The sequence below is a fragment of the Geotrypetes seraphini genome, chromosome 11 (assembly GCF_902459505.1).
Source record: "Geotrypetes seraphini chromosome 11, aGeoSer1.1, whole genome shotgun sequence".
NCBI lineage: Eukaryota > Metazoa > Chordata > Amphibia > Gymnophiona > Dermophiidae > Geotrypetes > Geotrypetes seraphini.
The window spans coordinates 21,276,524-21,300,101 of record NC_047094.1 but is presented as its reverse complement, the minus strand read 5'-3'; the positions used below and the strand labels follow the sequence as shown (position 1 = coordinate 21,300,101).

General features: G+C 46.2%; 2 protein-coding genes across 2 annotated transcripts in view; both read right to left on the bottom strand.

The window, feature by feature from the left end:
* ADAP1 (ArfGAP with dual PH domains 1) overlaps positions 1 to 10,775 on the bottom strand; it is a 113,861-nt gene extending 103,086 nt beyond the window's left edge. The window contains 1 exon segment of the mRNA XM_033914916.1: positions 10,553 to 10,775. Coding sequence (XP_033770807.1) covers positions 10,553 to 10,637 — 85 coding nt within the window. The 5' untranslated portion in view covers positions 10,638 to 10,775.
* Positions 10,776 to 20,063: 9,288 nt separating this feature from the next.
* LOC117368946 (cytochrome c oxidase assembly protein COX19) lies at positions 20,064 to 23,578 on the bottom strand. The gene is made up of 3 exons (XM_033962752.1): positions 23,411 to 23,578; positions 21,526 to 21,637; positions 20,064 to 20,876 (listed from the first exon to the last, which is right to left on the bottom strand). The coding sequence occupies exons 1-3, from the start codon at positions 23,490 to 23,492 to the stop codon at positions 20,780 to 20,782; spliced, it is 291 nt and encodes a 96-aa protein (XP_033818643.1). The 5' UTR covers positions 23,493 to 23,578; the 3' UTR covers positions 20,064 to 20,779.

Genomic DNA, 23,578 nt, shown 5'->3' with positions numbered 1-23,578 from the left:
CCGCCACGACTCGCCACCCTGCTCTCTGCCCCAAATCTCCTCTTGCTGCCCCGACTCGCCGCCCTGCTCTCGCCCCAAATCTCCTCCTCTTGCCGCCCCGCTCTCGCCCCCACTCTCCTCTCACCGCCCCGACTCTCCTGCCCTTCCCCACAGTGCAAGCCTGTGGTTTTAACCTGTGGGTTTAAAGTGAGTTAAAACCACGGGCTCGCAAAGTATTAAAAAGTGTTTTTTTTTAACTTTTCTAGCTCTGCCAGGCACGGAGGGCCAGCACATGCGCAGACCATCTATAGCAGTGGTCTCAAACCCGCGGCCCACCAGGTCCTATTTTGAGGCCCTCGGTATGTTTATCGTCATCACAAAAGTAAAATAAAACCGTTTCTTGACCATATGTCTCTTTAGCTATGTGGTATGTTCTTTTTGATTGATTGTATACAGGTGTCACATCATTACTAGTGTATAAGTCTCATGATCTGTTTATTTCTCCCCTCTTCTTTCTCCCCCATCCTTTTATTGGTATGGAATGTTGTATTATCACTGCCTGGTTCTGAGGCATTGCCCATGAATATACTGTTTTTCCAGTACAAATATTGTTGCCAAGAACCTCTGCTATATATTTGTATTCTTTTCTCCTTTTGTTATGTAAAATTTTAAATAAAATTTTCTGAACTTAAAAAAAATAAATGACAATATTATTATTAAGGCTTAGCCAAAAGGAAAGATTTATCAACTATGAAGATTTTTTACCTCATGCAAAATTGTCATTTCTTTAATAAGACATTAACTATTTTTTTCTGAGGCCCTCCAAGTACCCACAAATCCAAAATGTGGCTTTGCAAAGGGTTTGAGTTGGAGACCACTGATCTACAGGAAAAGAAGATGGTCTGCACATGCGTCGGGATCGCTGGAGAGCGATCCGTGCGGTCGGTTGGGGGTGCGATTCCGATCGCCCTCATTTGCATGAGGGCGCTTCGTGATTCAGCCCCCCGGATCGGATCCCTCACGGATCAGATCGGATCCGTGGCCTTAGTGAATCTAGCCCAAAATCACAGACAGTGTTAAGCCTGCCATAAGTCTTATACTGATACATGCTAATGCTTTCATGAACAAATGTTTGGCTAAAGACTCCTTCAGCTAAAGAGCTTAATTATCTTGTGAGGGAACGAGCAAGAGAGGATAGCATACGTTTTGGTGTTTCCCAACTTTATTTTGCAACTGTGGAGAAACGGCACGTTTTCTTATATTGAACTGTTTAACATGGACCTATTGTCGTGCCAAGGAAGGCATACCCTGGAATGAGGATAATTCTACTGTCTATTATTCAAAGTAATGAACGGCACTGCCCCCCACCTACCTAATCAATCGCCTAAACCAGAACGAATCAACCAGACCAAGGAGAACTAGGACCCCATTTACCCCCCCCCCCAATCAAAGGTACACAGCGTAAGAAGATGTACGGCAACCTACTAGCAACGCAAGCAGCGAAACTTGATCGCCACCTCTCCCACGTGCCGACAACAACGACCGACTACAAACCATTTCGAAAAGAAATCAAATCCCTGTTATTCAAAACAATTTATCAAGAAATCCTAACACATCTCCAGGACTATCCCCACTCTTGTAAATTTCCCAGCACCCTAATTTGTAATTTTCCTGGAAATGTCCAGTTATCTTCTTTTGTAATCTGCCCAGAACTGCAAGGTACTGGCGGAATAGAAGTCACTAATGTGATGTAATATATGATAGGTAACTTATTAACAAGGGGCTTTGGGCCTCACCAAGTCTAAATTCAGCACCTTCTCCCTGGGATTTTAGTAACTATGGCCAAGCAGGCTTCAGCTGAGATCTAGCCATGATCAACTCAAGGACAAAACCAGGATAATAAGAACATAAGAAGTTGCCTCCGCTGAGGCAGACCAGAGGTCCATCTCGCCCAGCGGTCCGCTCCCGCGGCGGCCCATCAGGCCCATTGCCTGAGCAGTGGTCCCAGACTATCCCTATGACCTACCTCTACTCCTATCTGTACCCCTCAATTCCTTTAGGAACCTATCCAAACCTTCTTTGAAGCCTTGTAACGTGCTCCGGCCTATCACAGCCTCCGGAAGCGCGTTCCATGTATCCACCACCCTCTGGGTGAAAAAGAACTTTCTGGCATTTGTTCTAAACCTGTCCCCTTTTAATTTCTCCGAGTGCCCCCTTGTACTTGTGGTTCCCCATAATGTATCTTCTACCTGCATCAGACAACCCCAGTATACAGTAAAAGCTTGGGTAAGAGAGGGCAAAGAGGTTGTGCCATGCTGGTTAAGGAAGGTGGTCTGAAGAAAGCCCTCCCTCCGTATGGCGCTGCCACAACCCCCTGTGCCAGAAAACCAGGAAGAAAAATAAGGAAGCAGGTTCGATGTTAGCATTGGAGAATGACACGGTGGCTGTTACCCGCGGCTAACCCACAGAAACGGTGGGGGGTGGGGGGGGGCGGGAGAAAGTGCTCACTTCGGATATGGGGACAAGGCCATCCAACGCCCCGTGGAGTGGTGAATGGCCTCGTCTCTGCAGGTAAAGGAGGGAAAGCGCGCGGCCCCCCTCCCTCCTTCCTACCTACCCCTTAACTTTGTGGCGCATTAAGAGTGTAATCTGTGCAAGCCGCCGGAGCCTGCCTAAAGTCGCGTGCGTCTAGCATCCTGCCCAAGTCAAAAGTTCCAGAGTCCAGACCCTCAATCACAGTACAATCGCTGCTGCCTATATAACAGTTTAAGGTGCATTCGTGAAATGAAGTTTTTCACTCTGCCGACTGCTGCCCCCACACTCGCAACTGCTCTCCTGAGCAGAATTTTCTAGGCCTTGCTCAGAGCCTACAGACTCTCGCCACACTGCAAATCACTGAGCGAGTCACGAAGTGCCTAGAATCGAGAAAAACACACACGCGACAATCCTGTCAAGCTTTCGAAGGGACTAACAACAACCGAGAACGAGAAGGGAGGTAAAACAGATTTGATTCTATCAACGCCGGCATGCAATGCCACATGCTACACAAAGCGGTCTGGAGATTAGACACATAGGGTGTCGCGCGTCTCTGCAGGAAAAAAAAAAAATATCTGTAAATAATATATCGGCAATAAACAGTTTCTAGCTCTGCCTTAAATATGAATGAGATAAAGCAGAAGCGGTTAAGGGAATGACAGATGGAGACAGATGAAGTATTATAGGTTTTGAAGAACCATCATTCATTAACTCGTATGATACTTGATAACTTTGCTAGTGTATGCAGGCATTACTCTGTAGACAAAAAATTGATAGATTGTGAACCCACTGGGACAGACGGGGAAAATAAAAATGAGTACGGAACATGGAATACGATGTGCAGCCATGAAACTTACAAGTTGTTCCACACTTTTCTTGACATTTTTCAGTTCATTGAACTGCTGTGGTACTGCGGTATACAAAACAAAGTTGTTATTATTATTATTAAATGTATCTGGTAAATGGGCACAAGGGAAACCAAGCCGTTGTGACATCATCGATGAGGCTGGCTCTTGGGCATTGGTGGAATGAGGCATTATGACGTCACAAAACAAGGGGCCACTGAAAAGTTCTCAGCCCAACCAAGAAGAGAATGGGGAGAGTGGGGCACAGTGGTCAAAGCTACAGTCTCAGCACCCCGAGGTGGTGTGTTCAAACCCACACTGCTCCTTGTAAAGGAGAGATATACAGTGGATTACACAATTTTAGAACACACTCTGATTTTGACAACGACATGCATTCTGATTAACTGGAAATCTTTCATGCTCCAGCTGTTTCCTGGTGAATGTTCAAGCTGAAGTATAAACAGAGATATGAAAAGGTGATGAAGTATGGATCAAACTGGAGGGAGAATCAATAAACAAGGTGAATTTATTCATAACATGCAAACAATAAATATTCACCTTGCTTATTGATCCTTTGTATGGTATATGGAGGGAACCTTTTCTAAAATGCTTGAATACTGGTGGGTAGCGTATTTGAGGAGTATATTTCCTGGCCACTAAGCTAAAACAGCAGACAGGAACAGCCTGGTCAGTGGTTAGAGCAGCAGATAAAGAACCCAGTAATCCAGAGTTCAAATCCCACTTCTAATGCAGAAGTTCTATGCAACCTTGGGCAAGTCATTTAACTCTCCATTGTCTAAGCCAGTAGCCCGTTCTCAAGGTTGCCAATCCAGGGCCCTAGTACCTGGCCAAAACCCAAGGAGTAGCAACATTCCAGCATCTCAAAGAATAGCAAGATTCCGGAACCCCATTGAGAGCAACATTCCAGAGCTGAGATTGTGATGTCATAATGCCTCATTCCACAGTACCTCAGAGCCAGCCTCATCAGTGATGTTACAATGGCTTGATTGCTCTATACTTGGCTCACGTAAGAACATAAGAGTAGCTATACTGGGATGGTCCATCAAGCCCAGTAGCCCATTCTCACGGTGGCCAATCCAGATCCCTAGTACCTGGCCAAAACCCAAGGAGTAGCAACCTTCCAGCATCTCAATGAATAGCAAGATTCCGGAACCCCAATGAGAGCAACATTCCAGAGCTGAGATTGTGATGTCATAATGCCTCATTCCACAGTACCTCAGAGCCAACCTCATCAGTGATGTTACAATGGCTTGATTGCCCTATACTTGGCTCACGTAAGAACATAAGAGTAGCTATACTGGGATGGTCCATCAAGCCCAGTAGCCCATTCTCACGGTGGCCAATCCAGATCCCTAGTACCTGGCCAAAACCCAAGGAGTAGCAACATTCCAGCAGCTTAAAGAATAGCAAAATTCCGGAACCCCATTGAGAGCAACATTCCAGAGCTGAGATTGTGATGTCATAATGCCTCATTCCACAGTACCCCAGAGCCATCCTCATCAGTGATGTTACAATGGCTTGATTGCCCTATACTTGGCTCATGTAAGAACATAAGAATAACCATACTGGGTCAGACCAATGGTCCATGAAGCCCAGTAGCCCATTCTCACGGTGGCCAATACAAGTCCCTAATACCTGGCCAAAACCCAAGGAGTAGCAACATTCCAGGGCTAGCAATGATTTCCCCCACATCTTTTTTATTTATTTATTTATTCAATTTTCTATACCGTTCTCCCAAGGGAGCTCAGAATGGTTTACATTAATTTATTCAGGTACTCAAGCATTTTTCCTGCTCACAATCTACCTAATGTACCTTAATAACAGATTATGGACTTTTTCTCCAGGAATTTGTCCAAACCTTTCTTAAAACCAGCTATGCTATCTGCTTTTACCACAACCTCTGGCAACGCCTTCCAGAGCTTAACTATTCTCTGAGTGAAAAAAATATTTCCTCCTATTGGTTTTAAAAGTATTTCCCTGTAACTTCATCAAGTGTCTCCTAGTCTTTGTAATTTTTGGAGCAACTGTCAATCATCCACTAGGCGCTGTTTATAGAATTGTGCCTAAGCAGTCTTAGGTGTCGATAGGCATTGAACCCCCTAGGTGCACTCAGTGGTGTAACGAGGGTGAGTGGTGCCCCTTCCCTGCCCCCTCCCCGTTTCACGCATGCACCCCTTCCCCATACCTTTTTAACGTTGGCGCAAGCAGCCACTAACTTACTGCCCACGTTGGCACCAAAATACTACCCACAATGCTCCTTGTGACCCTGGGCAAGCTCTGACATCACTTCCTAGGCTCGGGTCTCGGAAGTGAGGTCAGAGAGAGCGCCAAAGCCGATGCAGGCAGCGAGTTGGTGGCTGCTTGCGCCAATGCAAAAAAGGTACGGGGGAAGGGAAGGGGCAAACGTGCAACAGGGCGAGGAGTGGAAAGGTGGGCACTGGGTGCACTGCCATTTAGGCCAAGATTTTCTTGGCTTTAATAAGTGCATCTAACAATGCCCTAAATCAAACCATGCCCAAAATCTGCCCCGAATCCACCCCAAATCTGCTCTAACCACATGTACTTACCGATAGGCACTTTGGTGTAGACACCTGCCTTGAAATGGTGGGCACCAACCGAGTTAGGCCTATCTGCTAATTCATTTTATTCACGGATTTTTAATGGCACTTTCAATTATCCACGCTGATTAAGCCAATTAAGAAATTAAGTTACGCACCTAGACAGTGACGTATTAAAGCTGAGCGGCATCCTGGGTGCTGGCTCCCCTCCCCCGCGCGTATCCCCTTCCCTTTAACTTTTCCAGCGTGAGCAGGATGCCCACGTCGGCGCCGGCTCGCCCTCTGATGTCACTTCCCAGGTGCCGGTCCCAGAAAAGACATGAGCCGATGTGGGCAGCAACCTCATGCCACAGAGACTGCCCTTACTAGAGTCTCGGGTGACTTGTTTGTGGCCAGATCTAAGGGCCTTTACTCGATCCTCATCCTTCTTGACCTGTCTGCTGCCTTTGATACTGTAAATCACCGCTTACTCCTTGATACGCTGTCCTCGCTTGGATTCGGCGAATCTGTCCTCTCCTGGTTTGCCTCATACCTCTCCCAACGCACCTTTAGTATATGTGTTGGCGGGTCCTCTTCTGCTGCTACCCCGCAAGCGGTTGGTGTACCCCAGGGTTCTGTCTACACCTCTTCCCTCGGTTCCATGATCTCCTCCCATGGCTTCCAGTATCACCTGTATAATGACGACTTCCAGATCTACCTCTCTACACCTGAAATTTCACCTAAAGTCCAAGATAAAGTCTCTCTGCCTGTTTGACTGACATTGCTGCCTGGATGTCCTGTCGTCATCTGAAACTAAATATGTCCAAGACTGAGCTGCTCCTCTTTCCTCCTAAACCCTCTGCCCCTCCTTCTCCTTTCTCCATCTCATTGTTCCAGTTCCCTCTGCTCGCAATTTTGGAGTGGTCTTCGATTCCGACCTCTCATTTTCTACCCACATCCAAGAAGTTGCTAAGACCTGTCGCTTCTATCTCTTCAATATCACCTAAATTCACCCCTTCCTCTCGGAGCACACTACTCGGACCTTTGTCCACGGCCTCGTAACCTCACGCTTGGATTACTGCAGTCTACTCCTAACTGGTATCCTGCAGTGTTGCCTCTCCCCCTTGCAATCTGTGCTGCACGACTCATCTTCTACCAACCTCGCTACGCTCATGTCACCCTTCTCCTTAAGTCACTTCACTGGCTCCCTATCTGCCATCGCATACAGTTCAAGATCTTATTGCTGACCTACAAGTGTTCATTCTGCTGCCCCTCAGTATCTCTTCTCTCTTTATACATTTCCCAGAGAACTCCTTTCCTCAGACTGTGGGGAGAGTGTGGCACAATGGTTAAAGCTACAGCCTCAGCACCCTGGGGTTGTGGGTTCAAACCCACACTGCTCCTTGTGACCCTGGGCAAGTCACTTAATCCCCTCATTGCCCCAGAAACATTAGATAGATTGTGAGCCCACCAGGACAGACAGGGAAAACTGCTCGAGTACCTGAATAAATGCATGTAAACGATTCTCAGCTCCCCAGGAGAACAGTACAGAAAATTAAATAAATAAATAAATAAATAAAATAAGCCACTCTTAACTGTACCCTTCTCCTCCACTGCCAATTCCAGACTTCGTTCCTTTCATCTAGCTGCCCCTATGCCTGGAATAAATTATCTGAGTTAGTCCATCAAGCCCCTTCCTTTCCCTTGTTTAAAAGTAGATAAAAAACCCACCTTTTTGATATAGGTTTCAATCTTAACCCTACTCCTCTGCCCTCCAACCCAGCCTGCTGATTAACCGTTCCCCTTAACTGTATCCATGAGATCCTGTTTGTCTGTTTAGATTGTAAGCTCTTTCGAGCAGGGACTGTTTCTTCTTATTTGTGACTGTGCAGCGCTGGGTGCGTCTGATAGCGCTATAGAAATAATTCATAATCGTAGTAGTGTGAAGAGTTTCAGTCTTTGGGAAGCAGAGCTGAGATTGTGATGTCATAAAGCCTCCTTCCACCAATAAGAGCCAACCTCCTCAGTGATGTCACAATGGCTTGATTGTCCTGTACTCCCCTCTGCCCTCCAACCCAGCCAGCTGATTAACCGTTCCCCTTAACTGTATCCATGAGATCCTGTTTGTCTATCTTGTCTGTTTAGATTGTAAGCTCTTTTGAGCAGGGACTGTCTTCTTTGTGACTCTGTATAGCGCTGCGTGCATCTGGTAGAAATAATTCATAGTAGCAGTAGTTGTACAGGGGAAGGCAAGGGGCGCGCACACGGCAAGAAGAGGAGCGGGGTGGGCGGAGAGGAGGAGGGGTCCCGCACCCTTAGGAAGACCGCGCCCGGTATGGACCACCCCCTCCCTCGCACCTCCTTACTACACCACTGCTGCTATCAGCTAGGCACAAATATTTACACCAGCTTTTGTGCTTGTGAAAGTGCTCACACCTAAAGTTAGGGGCATAATTTAGGACTTTTGATGGACTGTAGGTGACCTTTGGAGAATTTTCTTTATTTTATTTTTGATATTCAGTCTATCAAAACAAGTGTCTAAATGGTGTACAATATAATGAGATTAAAAAAGAAATTAAAAAAAGGTGAATTAAAAGCAATATCTTATCAAATATTACAAATACTAGATGAATTCACATTAACGTACATGGAACAGAAGGGGGAGGGGAAGATTTTTTTTAAATACATCGAAGTAAAATTAATAAAAAAGGGAGGTAAATGGGGGTGGGGATCGCTTCAAGGGAAGCGTTTTGGGGTTTCAGGGCTTCACATGTATTTTAAACTAATAAATACATTACCTACTTCCTCTGAGGTAAAAAGCCAAAAAGTGATACATACATATACGAGTAGTTGGAAGTGTAGGCTAAAGGGCGGAGCACCAGATTTGCCACCTAGGGGCGCCCAGTTCAGATTGATCTATTGTCCTTGTGATCTTGGGCAAGTCACTTAACCCTAGTGCAGCTTAGGAAAAGGACCCTTTTGAGCCCTAGGCAGTTGGCTATGCTACCTGCCCCCCAAAACAAAATCCCCCAGGTAAACAGACACGCCCTCTTACCACACACATTAGGCAAGGAAAGGCGAGGCTGGTGTAAGTGACGGCTAGGCTAGAAATAAATGCAAACCAGCTCTGCAGTATTGCAGTGGGCAGACTGTCTTCATGCAACGTCCCAACTGATTCTGTGTGTGACATCACCTTGCATTGAGTAATCCACCCCAACTGGGCTGGACAGTGTCACTGCTCTATTACTGAAAAGAAATAAAGAAAAAAAATTTAAGGGGGAACTTGAAAACAGTCTTACCTCGAGTCTAAGATCTGGGGGGGGGGGGGGGGGGTCCATGCTATAGGTTTCAGAAAAGCCAGGTTTCATTAACTTTAAAAAAGCATTCATTCAGATTTTGTTGCAGAGATGTGGGGGATGGGCATTCTGTAAACACCGACTGACCTTTTTATTATCTTTTTTTTTTTTTTAATTGCTTGATTTCTTGTGAGAACTAAAAGCCGCTCTGTCTTATTCGGAGCTGGGAGCCCCAGAAATGGCAAAGCACCACCCAGGGCACAGATTCCTACCAGGCAGCCATGCATCACCGTGCAGGCTCCTTTTGCAATGGACTTCCTTAAGAGTGATGCATTGATTAATATAATCACTGCTTCCCACCCCCACCCCCACCCCCATTATTGCCCACAGGCTGCTCACCTCTCTCCAGTCCAATTGGCTGGAAATTGGACTGCAGTAGGCGATTCACTTGAATTACAGACCAGCAGAGTTTCACTCTCATAGGTTTTGCCTAACAGTTGGAAGTGGAGGAGCCGGTTCCGCTCGGTGCATCCTTCTTGCAACATGGGCTAGAAAGGAACAGATGGGCATCAGAGCCAGAGCTGGCTCGTCTAAACAGCAACCAAAGCAAACACACCCAAAGTGTAAAGTCCACATGAACAATTGGGTTCCAAAGCCCTATGGCAGGAAGTTGGGCAGCCAGCGATTCGGCCAAGGTTCTGGTTAGCCGGAGGGAGAAAACCCAGAAGAAAAGTTTCCCCCTGTCCAAGGACTGCCTGGTTGCTCTGCAATGCAGCTTCCACCCACCACCTGCTCCCCCACTTTCTTCCTTGCCACCCTCCTCTCCCAAGAAGGCCGACATTTGGCTTTGAAATGTTCCATTTGAAAGGGTTGGCAGGAAAGCCCTCCGCTCGGCCGGGGGACTGCCAGCCCTCTCCCCTCCCCACCCCCAACACTGCAATATTCAATGCAACAAATACCTCAAGGAAGCAGCAGCCCTCACTGGCTCTGCAACTCCATCAAATGTTATCCTGACATGCCAAAAATGGAATGCAAAGAATCACAGTTTCCTCTTTCCACAGACCCCATTGTTGAGCAATGACAGATGAGAAGGCTCTGTTGTGAAAAGTGGTGACATGTTCACTAAATCCCCCCCCCAAAAAAAAAAAAAAAAAAAGAAAACCCCACTCACGAAAGTTTAAAAAAAGGAAACTTTCATATAGGCTCTTTAGGATCAATGTACAGTGCAAGCCTCACAGTCTATGAATGAAGCATGTTAGCAAGTGGAGGCCGGTGGCCACTAGCGAGGGATCAGAAGCCACCACCTCTAAATCAACCCCCTGGCACTGCCCGCCCTTACCTGCCGCCCGGCAGTCCGCGCACTCGCAGTTGCCCGGTCTCTGGAGCAGCTCCGACAAAGCCCTTTTGTTCCTTTCCTCGGCCATGGCCCGGGGAGGGGGGAGGGCCGATCCGGACGCAGGGGGGGCGCTGGCCAGCGGGGCTCATTGGCTCCTACCGCCGGCTGCGAGGCTTTTGCGACCGGCAGCGCCCGGGCGCCTCCTCGTCCCTGCTGCCGGGGCGATTCCCGAGCCCTCGGCGCTGGTTCCGCATTCCTGCCCTGCACGGCGGCGATCGGCTGCCCCCCAGCGGCCGTTCGCTGCATCGCCGGGGATGCCCTGGCGAATGGCGCTGCGGCTCCCGGGCGCGGTGGCTTCGCGGTGGCTCGGCAGCAGGTGACGGGGTCGCTCTCCTTTGCAGGCCCGGCAGTATCCTCGTATTTGGGCCAAATCTTGCTTCCCCGCAAGCCAGGACTCGGTCAATTCTTTCCAGTAACAATATCAGCGGCATAGATCAAAGACTGGGAAAAGCGGTTGCGTTTCTTCCCCCCCAAAACAAGGGTTGTTCCTGCGCTATAGCAAGCCTGAAAAGGCCTCCGGAGTACAAATGGAGACAAACCCGGCTATAGCACTATATTGCTTGAGTTGGTAGGGGCCCCTTTAAAAGCTTCAGTCAAGGAGCAAGGGTGGGGCATATAGGGTAAAAGTTACACCTGGGGTTCTAAAAATTATGCTTTTATATAAAAAAATAAATAAATATATATATATAGACTAGGCCAGGGGTGTCAAAGTCCCTCCTCGAGGGCCGCAATCCAGTCGGGGCTTCAGGATTTCCCCAATGAATATGCATGAGATCTATTTGCATGCACTGCTTTCATTGTATGCTAATAGATCTCGTGCATATTCATTGGTGAAATCCTGAAAACCCGATTGGATTGCGGCCCTCGAGGAGGGACTTTGCCACCCCTGTCGTAGGGTTATCATGTGGCTCCAGAAAAAGGAGGACAGATTGAGACAGCCTGGTTTTACTTCCATTGCTTTCAATGAAAGTAAAACCCGGATGTCTCAATCCATCTTCCTTTTGATAACCCTACGGCAGGGGTGTCAGAGTCCCTCCTCGAGGGCCGCAATCCAGTCAGGTTTTCAGGATTTCCTCAATGAATATGCAGGAGATCTATTTGCATGTTTCAAGTTTATTGATTTTTAATATACCGACCATCAAAACGAATATCTGGACGGTTTACAATAATTTAAAAAAGAGATAAAAGTAAGATAAAATGTTAAGCATTTAAAAAATGATTAGGTGAACATAAATAACATCAACTGGACAGACTTGAAAGTGAGGATAAAAGGGAAGGGAAGGGAAAAGTTACATATTGGAGAAGAAATGGAGAAAGTGGGAAAGGGGAAAGAACATATAGGGTGGGTCGCTTTATTAAAGCGGTTGGTTGTTTTGGAAAAGAGAAAGAGAATAAAGAAAGATAAAAGAAAAAAAAAAAAGGGGGAGAGTTCAAGGTAAGTCTAAACATAGCCAAAAGCGTCACAAAATAAAAAAGTCTTTAGGCTTATCTTAAATTTGTCTAAATTTTGTTCATCACGGAGTTGCTGTGGTAAAGAGTTCCATAATGTTGGGGCAGTTACTGTGAAATTTGTTTTCCGGGTGTAGTAAAAGTCTTTTATGGAGGGAATAAAGAGAAGTTTTTGATCATTGTATGCTAATAGATCTCATGCATATTCATTTGGGAAATCCCAAAAACCACACTGGATTGCGGCCCTCGCAGAGGGACTTTGCCACCCCTGTCGTAGGGTTATCATGTGGCTCCAGAAAAAGGAGGACAGATTGAGACAGCCTGGTTTTACTTCCATTGCTTTCAATGAAAGTAAAACCCGGATGTCTCAATCCATCTTCCTTTTGATAACCCTACGGCAGGGGTGTCAAAGTCCCTCCTCGAGGGCCGCAATCCAGTCGGGTTTTCAGGATTTCACCAATGAATATGCATGAGATCGATTAGCATACAATGAAAGCAGTGCATGCAAATAGATCTCGTGCATATTCATTGGGGAAATCCTGAAAACCCAAATGGATTGCGGCACTCAAGGAGGGACTTTGAGATCCCTGCCATAGACTCCCCTACAACATACTCATTTCGTTCACACCAATGCATTGTCCTAGAACTAAATCTTCACAAGTTTTTAAAAGTATCACAGAAATACTTGCTGTATTTTTTGTTCACGTCAATGCATTGACAAATAGCTGTGTCTTCAAAAATTTCGTAGCATTATCCCTGGGTTTACCTCATCGTAACTGACCTGTCAAGGAGTGCCAAAATTTCACCCCTGCTATTGAAAACGGAGAATGCCCGACCCTGGTATGTATCACATTTCTCTCTTTCATCATTGGCAATCTCATGTCCTGCGCAGATCTTTTTTCCCCTTCTTGGACAATACAGCTCCAACAAAATCTCAAAAACATCCAGAGGCTGTATATGAAACCTGATGTACAATCGAGAGCACTGTGTAGTGGAGTCTCTGTTGTACAGGAAGCCAATGTAACTGTAACTGCTTCAGAATTGGCGTAATATGGGCCATCCGTGAAGCACCCACAATCAATCTTGAAGCAGAATTCATCAAAACTTGCAATGCCCTTTTTGTTTTCACCCCCCCCCTAATTTGCAAATCTAAATTCAGGTGTGTGCCCAAGAAGAACAAGGAATACGAGCATAGAATGTCAGGTGCAACTCTGGGTAAAAGCGAACAAGAAAAGGACCTGGGTGTACTGATAGATAGGACCCTGAAGCCGTCGGCACAATGCGCGGCAGTGGCAAAGAAAGCAAATAGAATGTTAGGCATGATAAAGAAAGGAATCACGAGTAGATCGGAGAAAGTTATAATGCCGCTTTATAGGGCAGTGGTAAGACCCCACTTGGAATACTGTGTCCAACATTGGCCTCCCAACCTAAAGAAGGATATAAAACTGCTGGAGAGGGTGCAGAGACGAGCAACGAAGCTAATAAAAGGTACGGAGAACTTGAAATACGAGGAACGACTTAAGAGACTGGGATTGTTCTCCCTTGAGAAAAGGAGACTGCGGGGGGATATGATCGAGACTTTCAAAATACTGAAAGGAATTGACAAAATAGAGCAGGAAAAAAAAAATTATATACAATGTCCAATGTGACACGGACAAGAGGACATGGACTGAAGCTAGGGAGGGACAAGTCCAGGATAAATATCGGGAAGTTCTGTTTCATGCAACGAGTGGTGGACACCTGGAATGCTCTCCCAGAGGAGGTTATTGCGGAATCCACCATTCCCGGATTTAAAATCAAACTAGATGCACATCTCCTTACGAGAGGCATAGAGGGATATGGGTGACTTAATTTATGCCAGGTGCACATCTGGCTGGGCCTCCGGGTGTGTGGATCACCGGACTCGATGGACCGTAGGTCTGATCCGGAGATGGCAGTTCTTATGTGCGTGCGAGGTAATAAGCAAGTTCTTTACTAGTGCCAATTTGTACTTGCTTCTGGCTGCATTCTCTGAGGCAGGATGCCTAAATCCCATGCTGTGTATCTGAAAAGGGGGTGTGGCCAGGGGTGTGTCAAGGGGGACCAAGATGATAAAGATGGAACTCCTCTGGTATGAGGAAAGACTAAAACGGTTAGGGCTCTTCAGCTTGGAAAAGAGACGGCTGAGGGGAGGTAGGATTGAAATCTACAAAATCCTGAGTGGAGTAGAATGGGTACAAGTGGATCGATTTTTCACTCCATCAAAAATTACAAAGACTAGGAGACACTCGATGAAGTTACAGCAGGGGTGTCCAATGTCGGTCCTCGAGGGCCGCAATCCAGTCGGGTTTTCAGGATTTCCCCAATGAATATGTATGAGATCTATTAGCATACAATGAAAGCAGTGCATGCAAATAGATCTCATGCATATTCATTGGGGAAATCCTGAAAACCCGACTGGATTGCGACCCTCGAGGACCGATATTGGACACCCCTGAGTTACAGGGAAATACTTTTAAAACCAATAGGAGGAAATATTTTTTCACTCGGAGAAGTTAAGCTCTGGAACGCATTGCCAGAGCTTGTGGTAAAAGCAGACAGCGTAGCTGGTTTTAAGAAAGGTTTGGACAAATTCCTGGAGGAAAAGTCCATAGTCTGTTATTAAAACGTGGAGGAAGCCTCTGCTTGCATGGAATGTCGCTACTCTTTGGGTTTTGGCCAGGTACTGGTGACCTGGATTGGCCACCGTGAGAACGGGCTACTGGGCTTGATGGACCATCGGTCTGACCCAGTAAGGCTATTCATATGTTCTTATGTAAGGGTGTTCCAAAAAAATGATACATGCAATTACAAAATACTCCCTGAGCGCCCACAACTTGTGCGTCAGCGTTTACACCTGGCTTCAGCAGGCACAAGTCTGGCAACCACACATAGGCACAAAATCAAAGGAAAAATTCAATTCTATAAAGGGTACGCGCCCTATACAGAATCCCTCTTAGTGTTGACCTTTGCCACGTCCGTGTTTGGTCATTACTCAAAATAAAAGGGGTGCGGGGAGAATAATAATTGGACCCATAAGTTATACAAGATAACAATGAATTTATGAAGAGTCTCAGCCCCCGATGAAACTTTGCCAGTGATACGGCTGGGTAACCGTCGGGCTACAAGCTAAGTGCTCTTCTAAATGGTTTAATTATAGCATTATATTAATGAATTTGGGTCTTGCCTGCACTACAAAATCAGACCGATGACGAACACGTCACCCCAGAAGGCCACGAAAATATAAAAAAGTGGTGGTCTTGGGTGTTTGAGGTCTGATGATAAAAATAAGCAATTGTCTGTAGCTGGGGAGGGTGGCTGCTCCCATTGGAACCCTTGGAAAAGCCTGTTGAGGCGAAACGGGTCCCGTCGGGCATATAACTGTTGGGGCAAGCAATTTCTATCTAATATAATAAAACAGTAAGCCGCGCATGCGCACTTCCTATGCGTGCGTCCGTTTTCCATGAGCTGTAGCTAGGAAGTGCGCATGCGCGGCTTACGGTCTGGCCTCACACCAGGCAAGACAAGAGCGCATGCGCGCCCTTCCCTGCTCTACACCTGTGGCGCGGCGGCTGCTGGCCGCTAGCACCCCCTGCCCTCTCCGTCGCCTCCCGCCTCCAGCGGCGTGACAGTTTTCAAAGAGGCGCGGGATTCTTTCTACGCGGAACCACCAGTCGTTAAAGCTTCTGGCGCTGACTCCCAACTCCAGCCTCCAACAGATGGCTGCTTCCCATTGGATCCGGCCGCTGGCAGGTCTCGCGCGCAGCAGCCAATGGGTGCCAACCACGGGTGGGGCAGCACCAGAGGGGGGAATCAGGAGAGACGAGCATCAGAGGGTGGAGGAGAGGCAAGGTAGAAGAAGAAAATCGGAGAGGAGGAGACAAGCAGAGAGAGAGGGAGAGGACAAAGAGGGGATGGTGAAGGAGGAAGAGAACAGAAAAGAAAAGGAAAGCATAGGAGGAGAATTAGAGAGGGAGAGGAAAGGACAGCTTGCTAGCCTGAGAAACTCCCTAACCCCTTATGCTGCTGCACAGGGAAATGGGGAAAAATGACAGACAGACAGCGGGAGGGAGGGAGACAGAAAGAAAGAAAGACACAGGGGCAGGGAGAGGGACAGACAGAGAAAGGGGGCCAGAGCGAGAGTCAGCGGGAAAAGGAAAGGGGGCTGCTTTGGGGGGAGGGGTGTGCTTGGGGCAAACAGCTTTGCTCTGGGGGGAAGACAGAAGGGGCCATGAAGAGACAGGGAGAGGGATAGGGGGCTGCTTTGGGGGGGAGGGGTGTGCTGGGGGGAGACAGAAGGGGCCATGGAGAGATAGGGAAAGGGGGCTGCTTTGGGGGGAGATGTGCTGGGGACAGACAGCTTTGCTCTGGGGGGGAAGACAGAAGAGGGCCATGGAGAAACATTTGGGGGGGAGGTGGGTGCTGGGGGCAGACAGCTTTGCTCGGGGAGGAGGGGGAGATAGAAGGATACAGACAGCGGCCAAGGAGAGAGAGATAAAGAAACACAGACAGACACATCTATTCTAACACCCGTTAATGTAACGGGCTTAAAGACTAGTACAACAATAAAGGAAGAATTAAAAAGTTACAAGTAAATACAAACTGGTTGTTGTGATTTTTTCAAAACAGAAGAAATTCCTTTGCGAAATTTTGGAGGATTTAACCCTGATGCGTGAGGGCCTTTTCTGCTGTGGTATTTCCATTTACCTCACTTTCCGTCTTCAATACTTTTGTTGCTTTAGAACAGGGCTGCCCAGATCCAGTCCTCGAGATCTACTGGCAGGCCAAGTTTTCAGGATATCCACAATGAATATACATGAGAGAGATATTTGCATACCTAGAAGGCAGTGCAGGCAAATCTCTCTCATGCATATTCATTGCGGATATCCTGAAAACATGGCCTGCCAGTAGATCTCGAGGACCGGACTTGGGCAGCCCTGCTTTAGAGGGTGGCACCGCCCCACAGCCCCCTGCATACCTCTTGAAATATTCACTGGCGCGAGCAGCATCTTCCACCTGTTGTTTGCGCCAGTCTCAGCTCCCTTCTGATGTCACTTCCTGGTCCTGCGACCAGGAAGTGATGTCAGGAAAGAGCCAAGGCCGGCGTGAGCAGCAGGTAGAAGATGATGCTCACGCATTGGTGAATATTTCAAGAGGTACGCAGGAAAGGGTGGAGAGTAGAGGCGCCAGCACCCTCGTAAACACGGTGCTCAGGATAGTCCCCCCCATCCCCCATACACCCACTATAGAATAGCAGTGAACACTGATTTTTGAGTGCCTTCTACTGAATCCAGTCCTATTTTCTTTTTCATGTGTTGTTGGACATTGTCCTTTCTAATGAGCTGCTACCAACAGCTTTAAAAGGCATAGTGGTGTATTCTCCGCTAAAGATGAACAACCTTGACCAGGAAAAGTCTGAAAGTTACCAGCCCATATCTAGCATCCCATTTCTAGAATAGTTTGCATTTCACATCCCCATCTAAGATCGGTTTGACCTATTGAGCTAGGCCCTCATCATTTGGCAGGGAAATTAAGAGCTAGCATCACAAACATGCATTGCTGATTAGCCTACAATAACAGTTAACATGCGTTATTTTACCACAGTGGGACCTAGTTACTTATAACGCATTTGGCATTAACATATACAAACCTAGTAGCATGTGATGGTAGTATCAGTTATCACCACTAGGTGTGAGTAGTAGGATAAAATAACTGTTTAGCACTCTGAAATAATAAAATTGTCTCCTATTTTGTCGACCTTTGTTCTCCAACCTTCTAGATATACTATTAAAAAAAATACACATTACTACTAATAATAAGATTTATTTACAAGGTTAGAACTTAGACAAGAATGTTGACATAACAAAAGATTAGAATGAAAGTTGTTTAAATGCTAGAATGAACACTCATCAGATATCAATTGGCATAAACGCACATTCCCTATGGCCATAATGCCATCTATTAGACTAGAAGTTACAGATATTGACTTATGCTATCAGGGGATAATCTGAGTCTCTTCCTTCTTGCGGATGACTGGAACAGCAGGCGTTTGCCTTATCACAAGGCAGTGTTCACACTTGACCTTCAACTTCTTTGAAACTGGGTTCATATACAACGGTGCGAAAGACAAAAGCGCGCGCAGACAATTGAGCGCAGCGCGGAGGTGCACGCCGCACAAAATTACAGTTTTTAGGGGTCCGACGGGGGGTTTTGTTGGGAAACCCCCCCAGTTTACTTAATAGACATCGTGCCGGAATTATGGGGGGGTTGTAACCCTCCACATTTTACTGTAAAGTGAACTTTTTCCCTAAAAACAGGGAAAAAGTTCATTTTTCAGTAAAATGTGGGGGGGTTACAACCCCCAACGCGGCGCGATGTCTATTAAGTAAAGTGGGGGGGTTCCCCCCCACGCTCCCCCGTCGGAGCCCTAAAAACAGTAATTTAGAGCGGCGCGCGCCTCCGCGCTGCGCTCAATTGTCTGGGCGCGCCTTTGTCGAGGCGCGCTTTTGACCTGACACCTTGAAACTGTGTTTATGTCCTGCTCTCCTAACTTGTAAATCATCCTATCTGTGCTATTCCCTCTTTATTCCCCTACCTCTAGTCCCTTATAGTTCCTCACCTAAGTAACATGTCCATCTTAATTAGATTGTAAGCTCTTTCAAGCAGGGACTGTCTCTTGCATGTTTGCTGTACACTATTACATGCTTCTGGTAGTGCTTTATAAACAGTAGTAATAACTTTTGCTACAGGTCTGAAGTGTTTCAATGATAATCAGACAAAGTCTGGAGTGAAGCTGTAGAGGTCGATGGTGGGTAGGTTATCTATTATCACCTGAAAATGATATTAAAAAAAGCATCTTCTCTCAGCAATGCCACTGCTAGTTTAATGAAAACAGTCCAAAGAGAGGGAATCCAAAGTAAAGACAGCAAAAGCACAAACACAGAAGCACAGCAAGTCTTCAGAATACGAAAGCCTCAAAAGACAAATTTAGCTGCCGTGAGTTCCCATAGTCTCTCGGGACGACGGGAACTCCCCACAGCCATTTCCTATTGGCGATCTACACGGAGCAGGAGTGTAGGAAGATCGCTCCTGCCCCGAAAGCCCACTCAACCACCAGGTAAGGCCGGGACGCCGGGGGGAAGGCTAAACTGTGGTTTGTTTTTTCTTTTTTCCCCCTCCCCAAAAAATCGTGAATATGTGAAATCGCGATTGCCGAAACCGCGAATGGGGAGGGGGAAGTGTAATCAAACTCTGTGATACCGGAGGATGTGCTGCGGCAGGAGCTTATACTCCTACCAGCACATTTAAGTATGGACCAAAGGCAATATTCCCCAAGATGCAGTCTTAAGATCTAGGAGTGATTTTTGTTTTACTTACTATTCCAGAAATTAAGGCATGTTGGTTAGGTTCATAGTCCTTTGCGCACAAGACAAATGCGTGGAGACAAACGGGCGCAGTCAAATGTGCGCAAGACAACAGGCCGCAGGTCTATATTGTGTTTGCTGTCATGTGGTCTGTTGCCCCTAATGCCTTCTTCCTATGCCCCCAGTGTCTATTCCTCTGATCCAAGCTAACCTGCTTCATCCCTCCCCTCTCCCCTCTTTGTCTTTCTCTTTTGTTGTGAGATTTTCACCTGTTCTCTCCGCTAATACAACCAGGTCACCTACTAGAGGTATGTAACATTCAGTAAGTTCTGTTATTTATCTTATTCTAAGTTTACCACCCGTAATCATTTATTTGTGTTTTTCTTTTCCCCGCAGGATATCTTTGTTCCATGACTTCACAAACTTTTTTCTTGGTTAGTACACACTCAGACACTAGGGTTCTCCAGCATGGCACTGACAGTTTCGAAAGCCCTTCCAAAGAAGATTGATTTTAAGAAGAAATTCTTAAGATTTAGATGGTTGTTGAAATGCAATGGGTCTGGCTCAAGCCTCTGCTGCTATTCCCAGGAATATCACATTAGAAAATACATTGAAGGTTTTAGTTCAGCTGAGTGCATTTGATTTATTTAGTAAAAACACATAAAATTAAAATGCACACCATGCCTGGCTGTCATAAGAAACTAAGCAAGTTGCAGGAGTGGCCAACTATTATAGCACAAGTCTAATGTAGAGAAATATTACAGTTAAGACATATCCAATACTCTAAAATGTATTTTTGAAATTCAAATAGAAATCTGACAAGTTGTTTTTATTTCTCAGATGAGCTCCCTGTTCAACACAGCTTCACTTCATCACTTTTACTTGGAAATCCGTTTTGCACACCCAAAAAGCTTACAAAAAGAAGGAGCTCATGAATATTCTCTACATTACAGCTTTAAAAGGACACGGATAACAGCAAACTCCCAAAGCTCATCCTCAGTGGGTAGAAGGCAGGTAGGCAGACAGGCTGCTGGCACCTCTACACACTCAGAGGAGAGACAGGTCCTATAATGATATTGAACAAAGTCAAGGGGCAGCAGTTTTGGAAATCAAAATCAGCAGAGAGCACCGAATGTATTCCTTGTAAGACTACAAGCTGAAGTAGGCTGTGGTCCCTCTGAGTAATTTAGATTTTTTTTTTTTTGAAGGATGTACTACAGATCATCGTTATGACTCAAGAAACGCTGAAGTCTACTTCAGGACCCAAGAGGGAAAACTCTTCATGCGATGCAGAATATGCACTGCAGTTGCATTTAGATTTATAAAAGTCCCAATGCCTTCATCCTTTTCCCGACTCACTGGGCTCAGCTTCTTTTGCCCCATCTATAAGGTCCTTAAAGCCCAGTTTTTCCATAGGTTCTTTGGCCATAAGTTGTCTGGGTGCAAAAGAAATAGAAACGTCTATCAAAATTGAATAGCAGCAAAAAACAAAAACCACACATTTTGGTTTAATGTTAAATACAGGTCACCGACAGTATAACAAAACTAAAATCCTTCCCTATAAACTGTTACCTTAAAAAGGAGCAGCTGTGAGTCGAGACCCTTATGCAAAATATTTCAGTGTTCAAATATAGCAAATGTTCATGTTTTGGACAAGTTCCTGGAGGAAAAGTTCATAGTCTGCTATTGAGACAGACACGGATGGGTAGCATGGCATGTTGCCATGGGGTTTTGCCAAGTACTTGTGACCTGGACTGGCCACTGTGACTAAATGGACCATTGGTTTGACCCAGTAAGGCTAGTCTTATGTTTTTAAGAAAATTCCTTCAGGAATAGAAGAGTAACTGAATAGTTAGAAAAAGCAGGCTGAAAACCAGGAAGTCAGAATTTAAATCCCATTGATGCTTCTTGTTATCTTGGACAAGACAGAAAAAAATTTGGCCTGTAAGCCCTCTGGGGAGCTACTAGTGATAAAGGTATGAGTTACAGTCAAATCCCCTCCCTCCGCACTGTCAAATTTTACTGCAGGAGAACTATCTGAATTCATTATGGGTCACATTATAGAATTACACTTCCTATCCTTACCTTTCCATTCTGCACTCCAAGTACGATTTGGATTCAAGTCTGCATAAGGCACTTTCAAAATTATTTTCTCTGAGACATTTCATGAATTTCTCTTTAAAATATTTACATTCACCTGCAATACAAAATAAATAGAGGTCAATTGAAACAAGTTAAGAAATACTATTCTCGGTTTTCTGGGTTCATGCATATGCATGTATTGCAGAGATTTCTTTTCTGCCAATGGTACATTACAAGCATGTTTTCATCTCTGCATCATTCCCTAAGAAATGACAGAAAGGGAAGGGCTCGATAAGAGAACAAGCGTGATTTGGGGTTTCACATTTAAATAATCAATTTATATTTGAGAAACAGTGTCATCCATCCTCATTTCTGCAGCCTGGTCCGGAAGAAGGTGGAGGAGAGCCAGAAAGCAGAGGGCTGTTCTCTGTAGGACACTAGATTATAGTAGTCTAAATCTAACTCTGTAACAAGAGCAATATACTACAGGACAAGAATCCCTTGGAAAGAATATTGGGTATGATCTAGCACCTTAGCCCTTAATTATCCATCATATTAATCATTCTGAATTATTTTTATCACTATTACACATTTTTCTCCTTAAAGTGGTAGAGCTGCTGTGGAATTGAATCCCAGTGCTTCTCCTTGTGACCCTGAGTAAGTCACTTTTTCCTCCATTGCCCCAGGTACAAAATAAGTACCTGTAGGTATGTAAACCACTTTGAATGTGTAACCACAAAAAAGCAGTATACAAGTCTGATTCCCTTTCTCTTTATATGTATAAACCATTCGGGTCTTTATCTGCCATCATCTACTATGTTATCATTGGCAACACAATGCAAAATTTTGTCATGCCAGCAGTGGCATAATGAGGGCAGGGGGTGCCCCGCACCCTCTTTCCACCCCCTGCAACACACTCGCAGCCTCCCTTCCTCCCTCCCGTACCTCATTACATCTTCACCAACGCAAGCAGCTTCTTCAACCTGCTGCTTGCACCTGTTGGATTTCCCTCTGATGTCACTTCCTGGCCCTGTGGCCCGGAAGAGATTTTAGAGGGGAACCAGGCCAGCAAGAGCAGACAGCCTAAGAAGTTGCTTGTGCTGGCGAAGATTTAAAGAAGTACAGAGGTGGGAGGAAGGGAGAGCACGAGCATGGCATGTGAGAGGAACAGAGAGGTGCCAGCGCGCCCACCAAGATAGCACCAGGGTGGTCCGCCCTCCCTTGCTAAGCCATTGTATGCCAGTACATTTTTTTTGTTGAATCTGAGAATACCAGCAGAAGGAGAAAGAAGAGAATGGTTGCCGAGAGTCCCTCTTCTTATCTATGTCAGCAGGGGGTGGGATTAAGAGTATACAGTACTGCCTTTCTATGGTTACAATCAAAGCAGTTTACATATTATATACAGGCACTTATTTTTGTCCCTGGGGGCAATGGAGGGTTAAATGACTTGCCCAGAGTCACAAGGAGCTGCCGGTGGGAATCAACCCCAGTTTCCTGGGTTCTCAGGCCGCTGCAATAGCCTAAAGCAGTGGTTCTCAACCCTGTCCTGGGGACCCCCCAGCCAGTCGGATTGTCAAGATATCCCTAATGAATCTGCATGAGAGAGATCTGCATACCTGTCACTTCCATTATATGCAAATCTCTCTCATGCATATTCATCAGGGATATCTTAAAAACCCGACTGGCTGGGGAGTCCCCAGGACAGAGTTGAGAACCACTGGCCTAAGGGCTCCTCCACTTTAATAAAAAGACAAAAAAACACCCCACCCTACACACACAGAAAAGGGCAGGAGTAGCTGCCACCTCCAGAGAGGAAAGAGCCGAGAACAGATACTCCGGAAGCTGAAGCCGCCACAAGATCCCTTCTCCTGGCATCAACTCCGCTCACCGTAGTGGTCCAGCGGGAAAGAGCCCTTGTCCGGGGGCCGAGGCTTGAAGCTCTTCGCGCCGAAGTTCATAGCGGTCGACATCGCGCCCCGCCGAGGAACCGAACCACCCACGCCCGCCTAGATCGAGCGCTTCTTCCGGGATCCGGACGTCAGCCGAGCTCCGATTG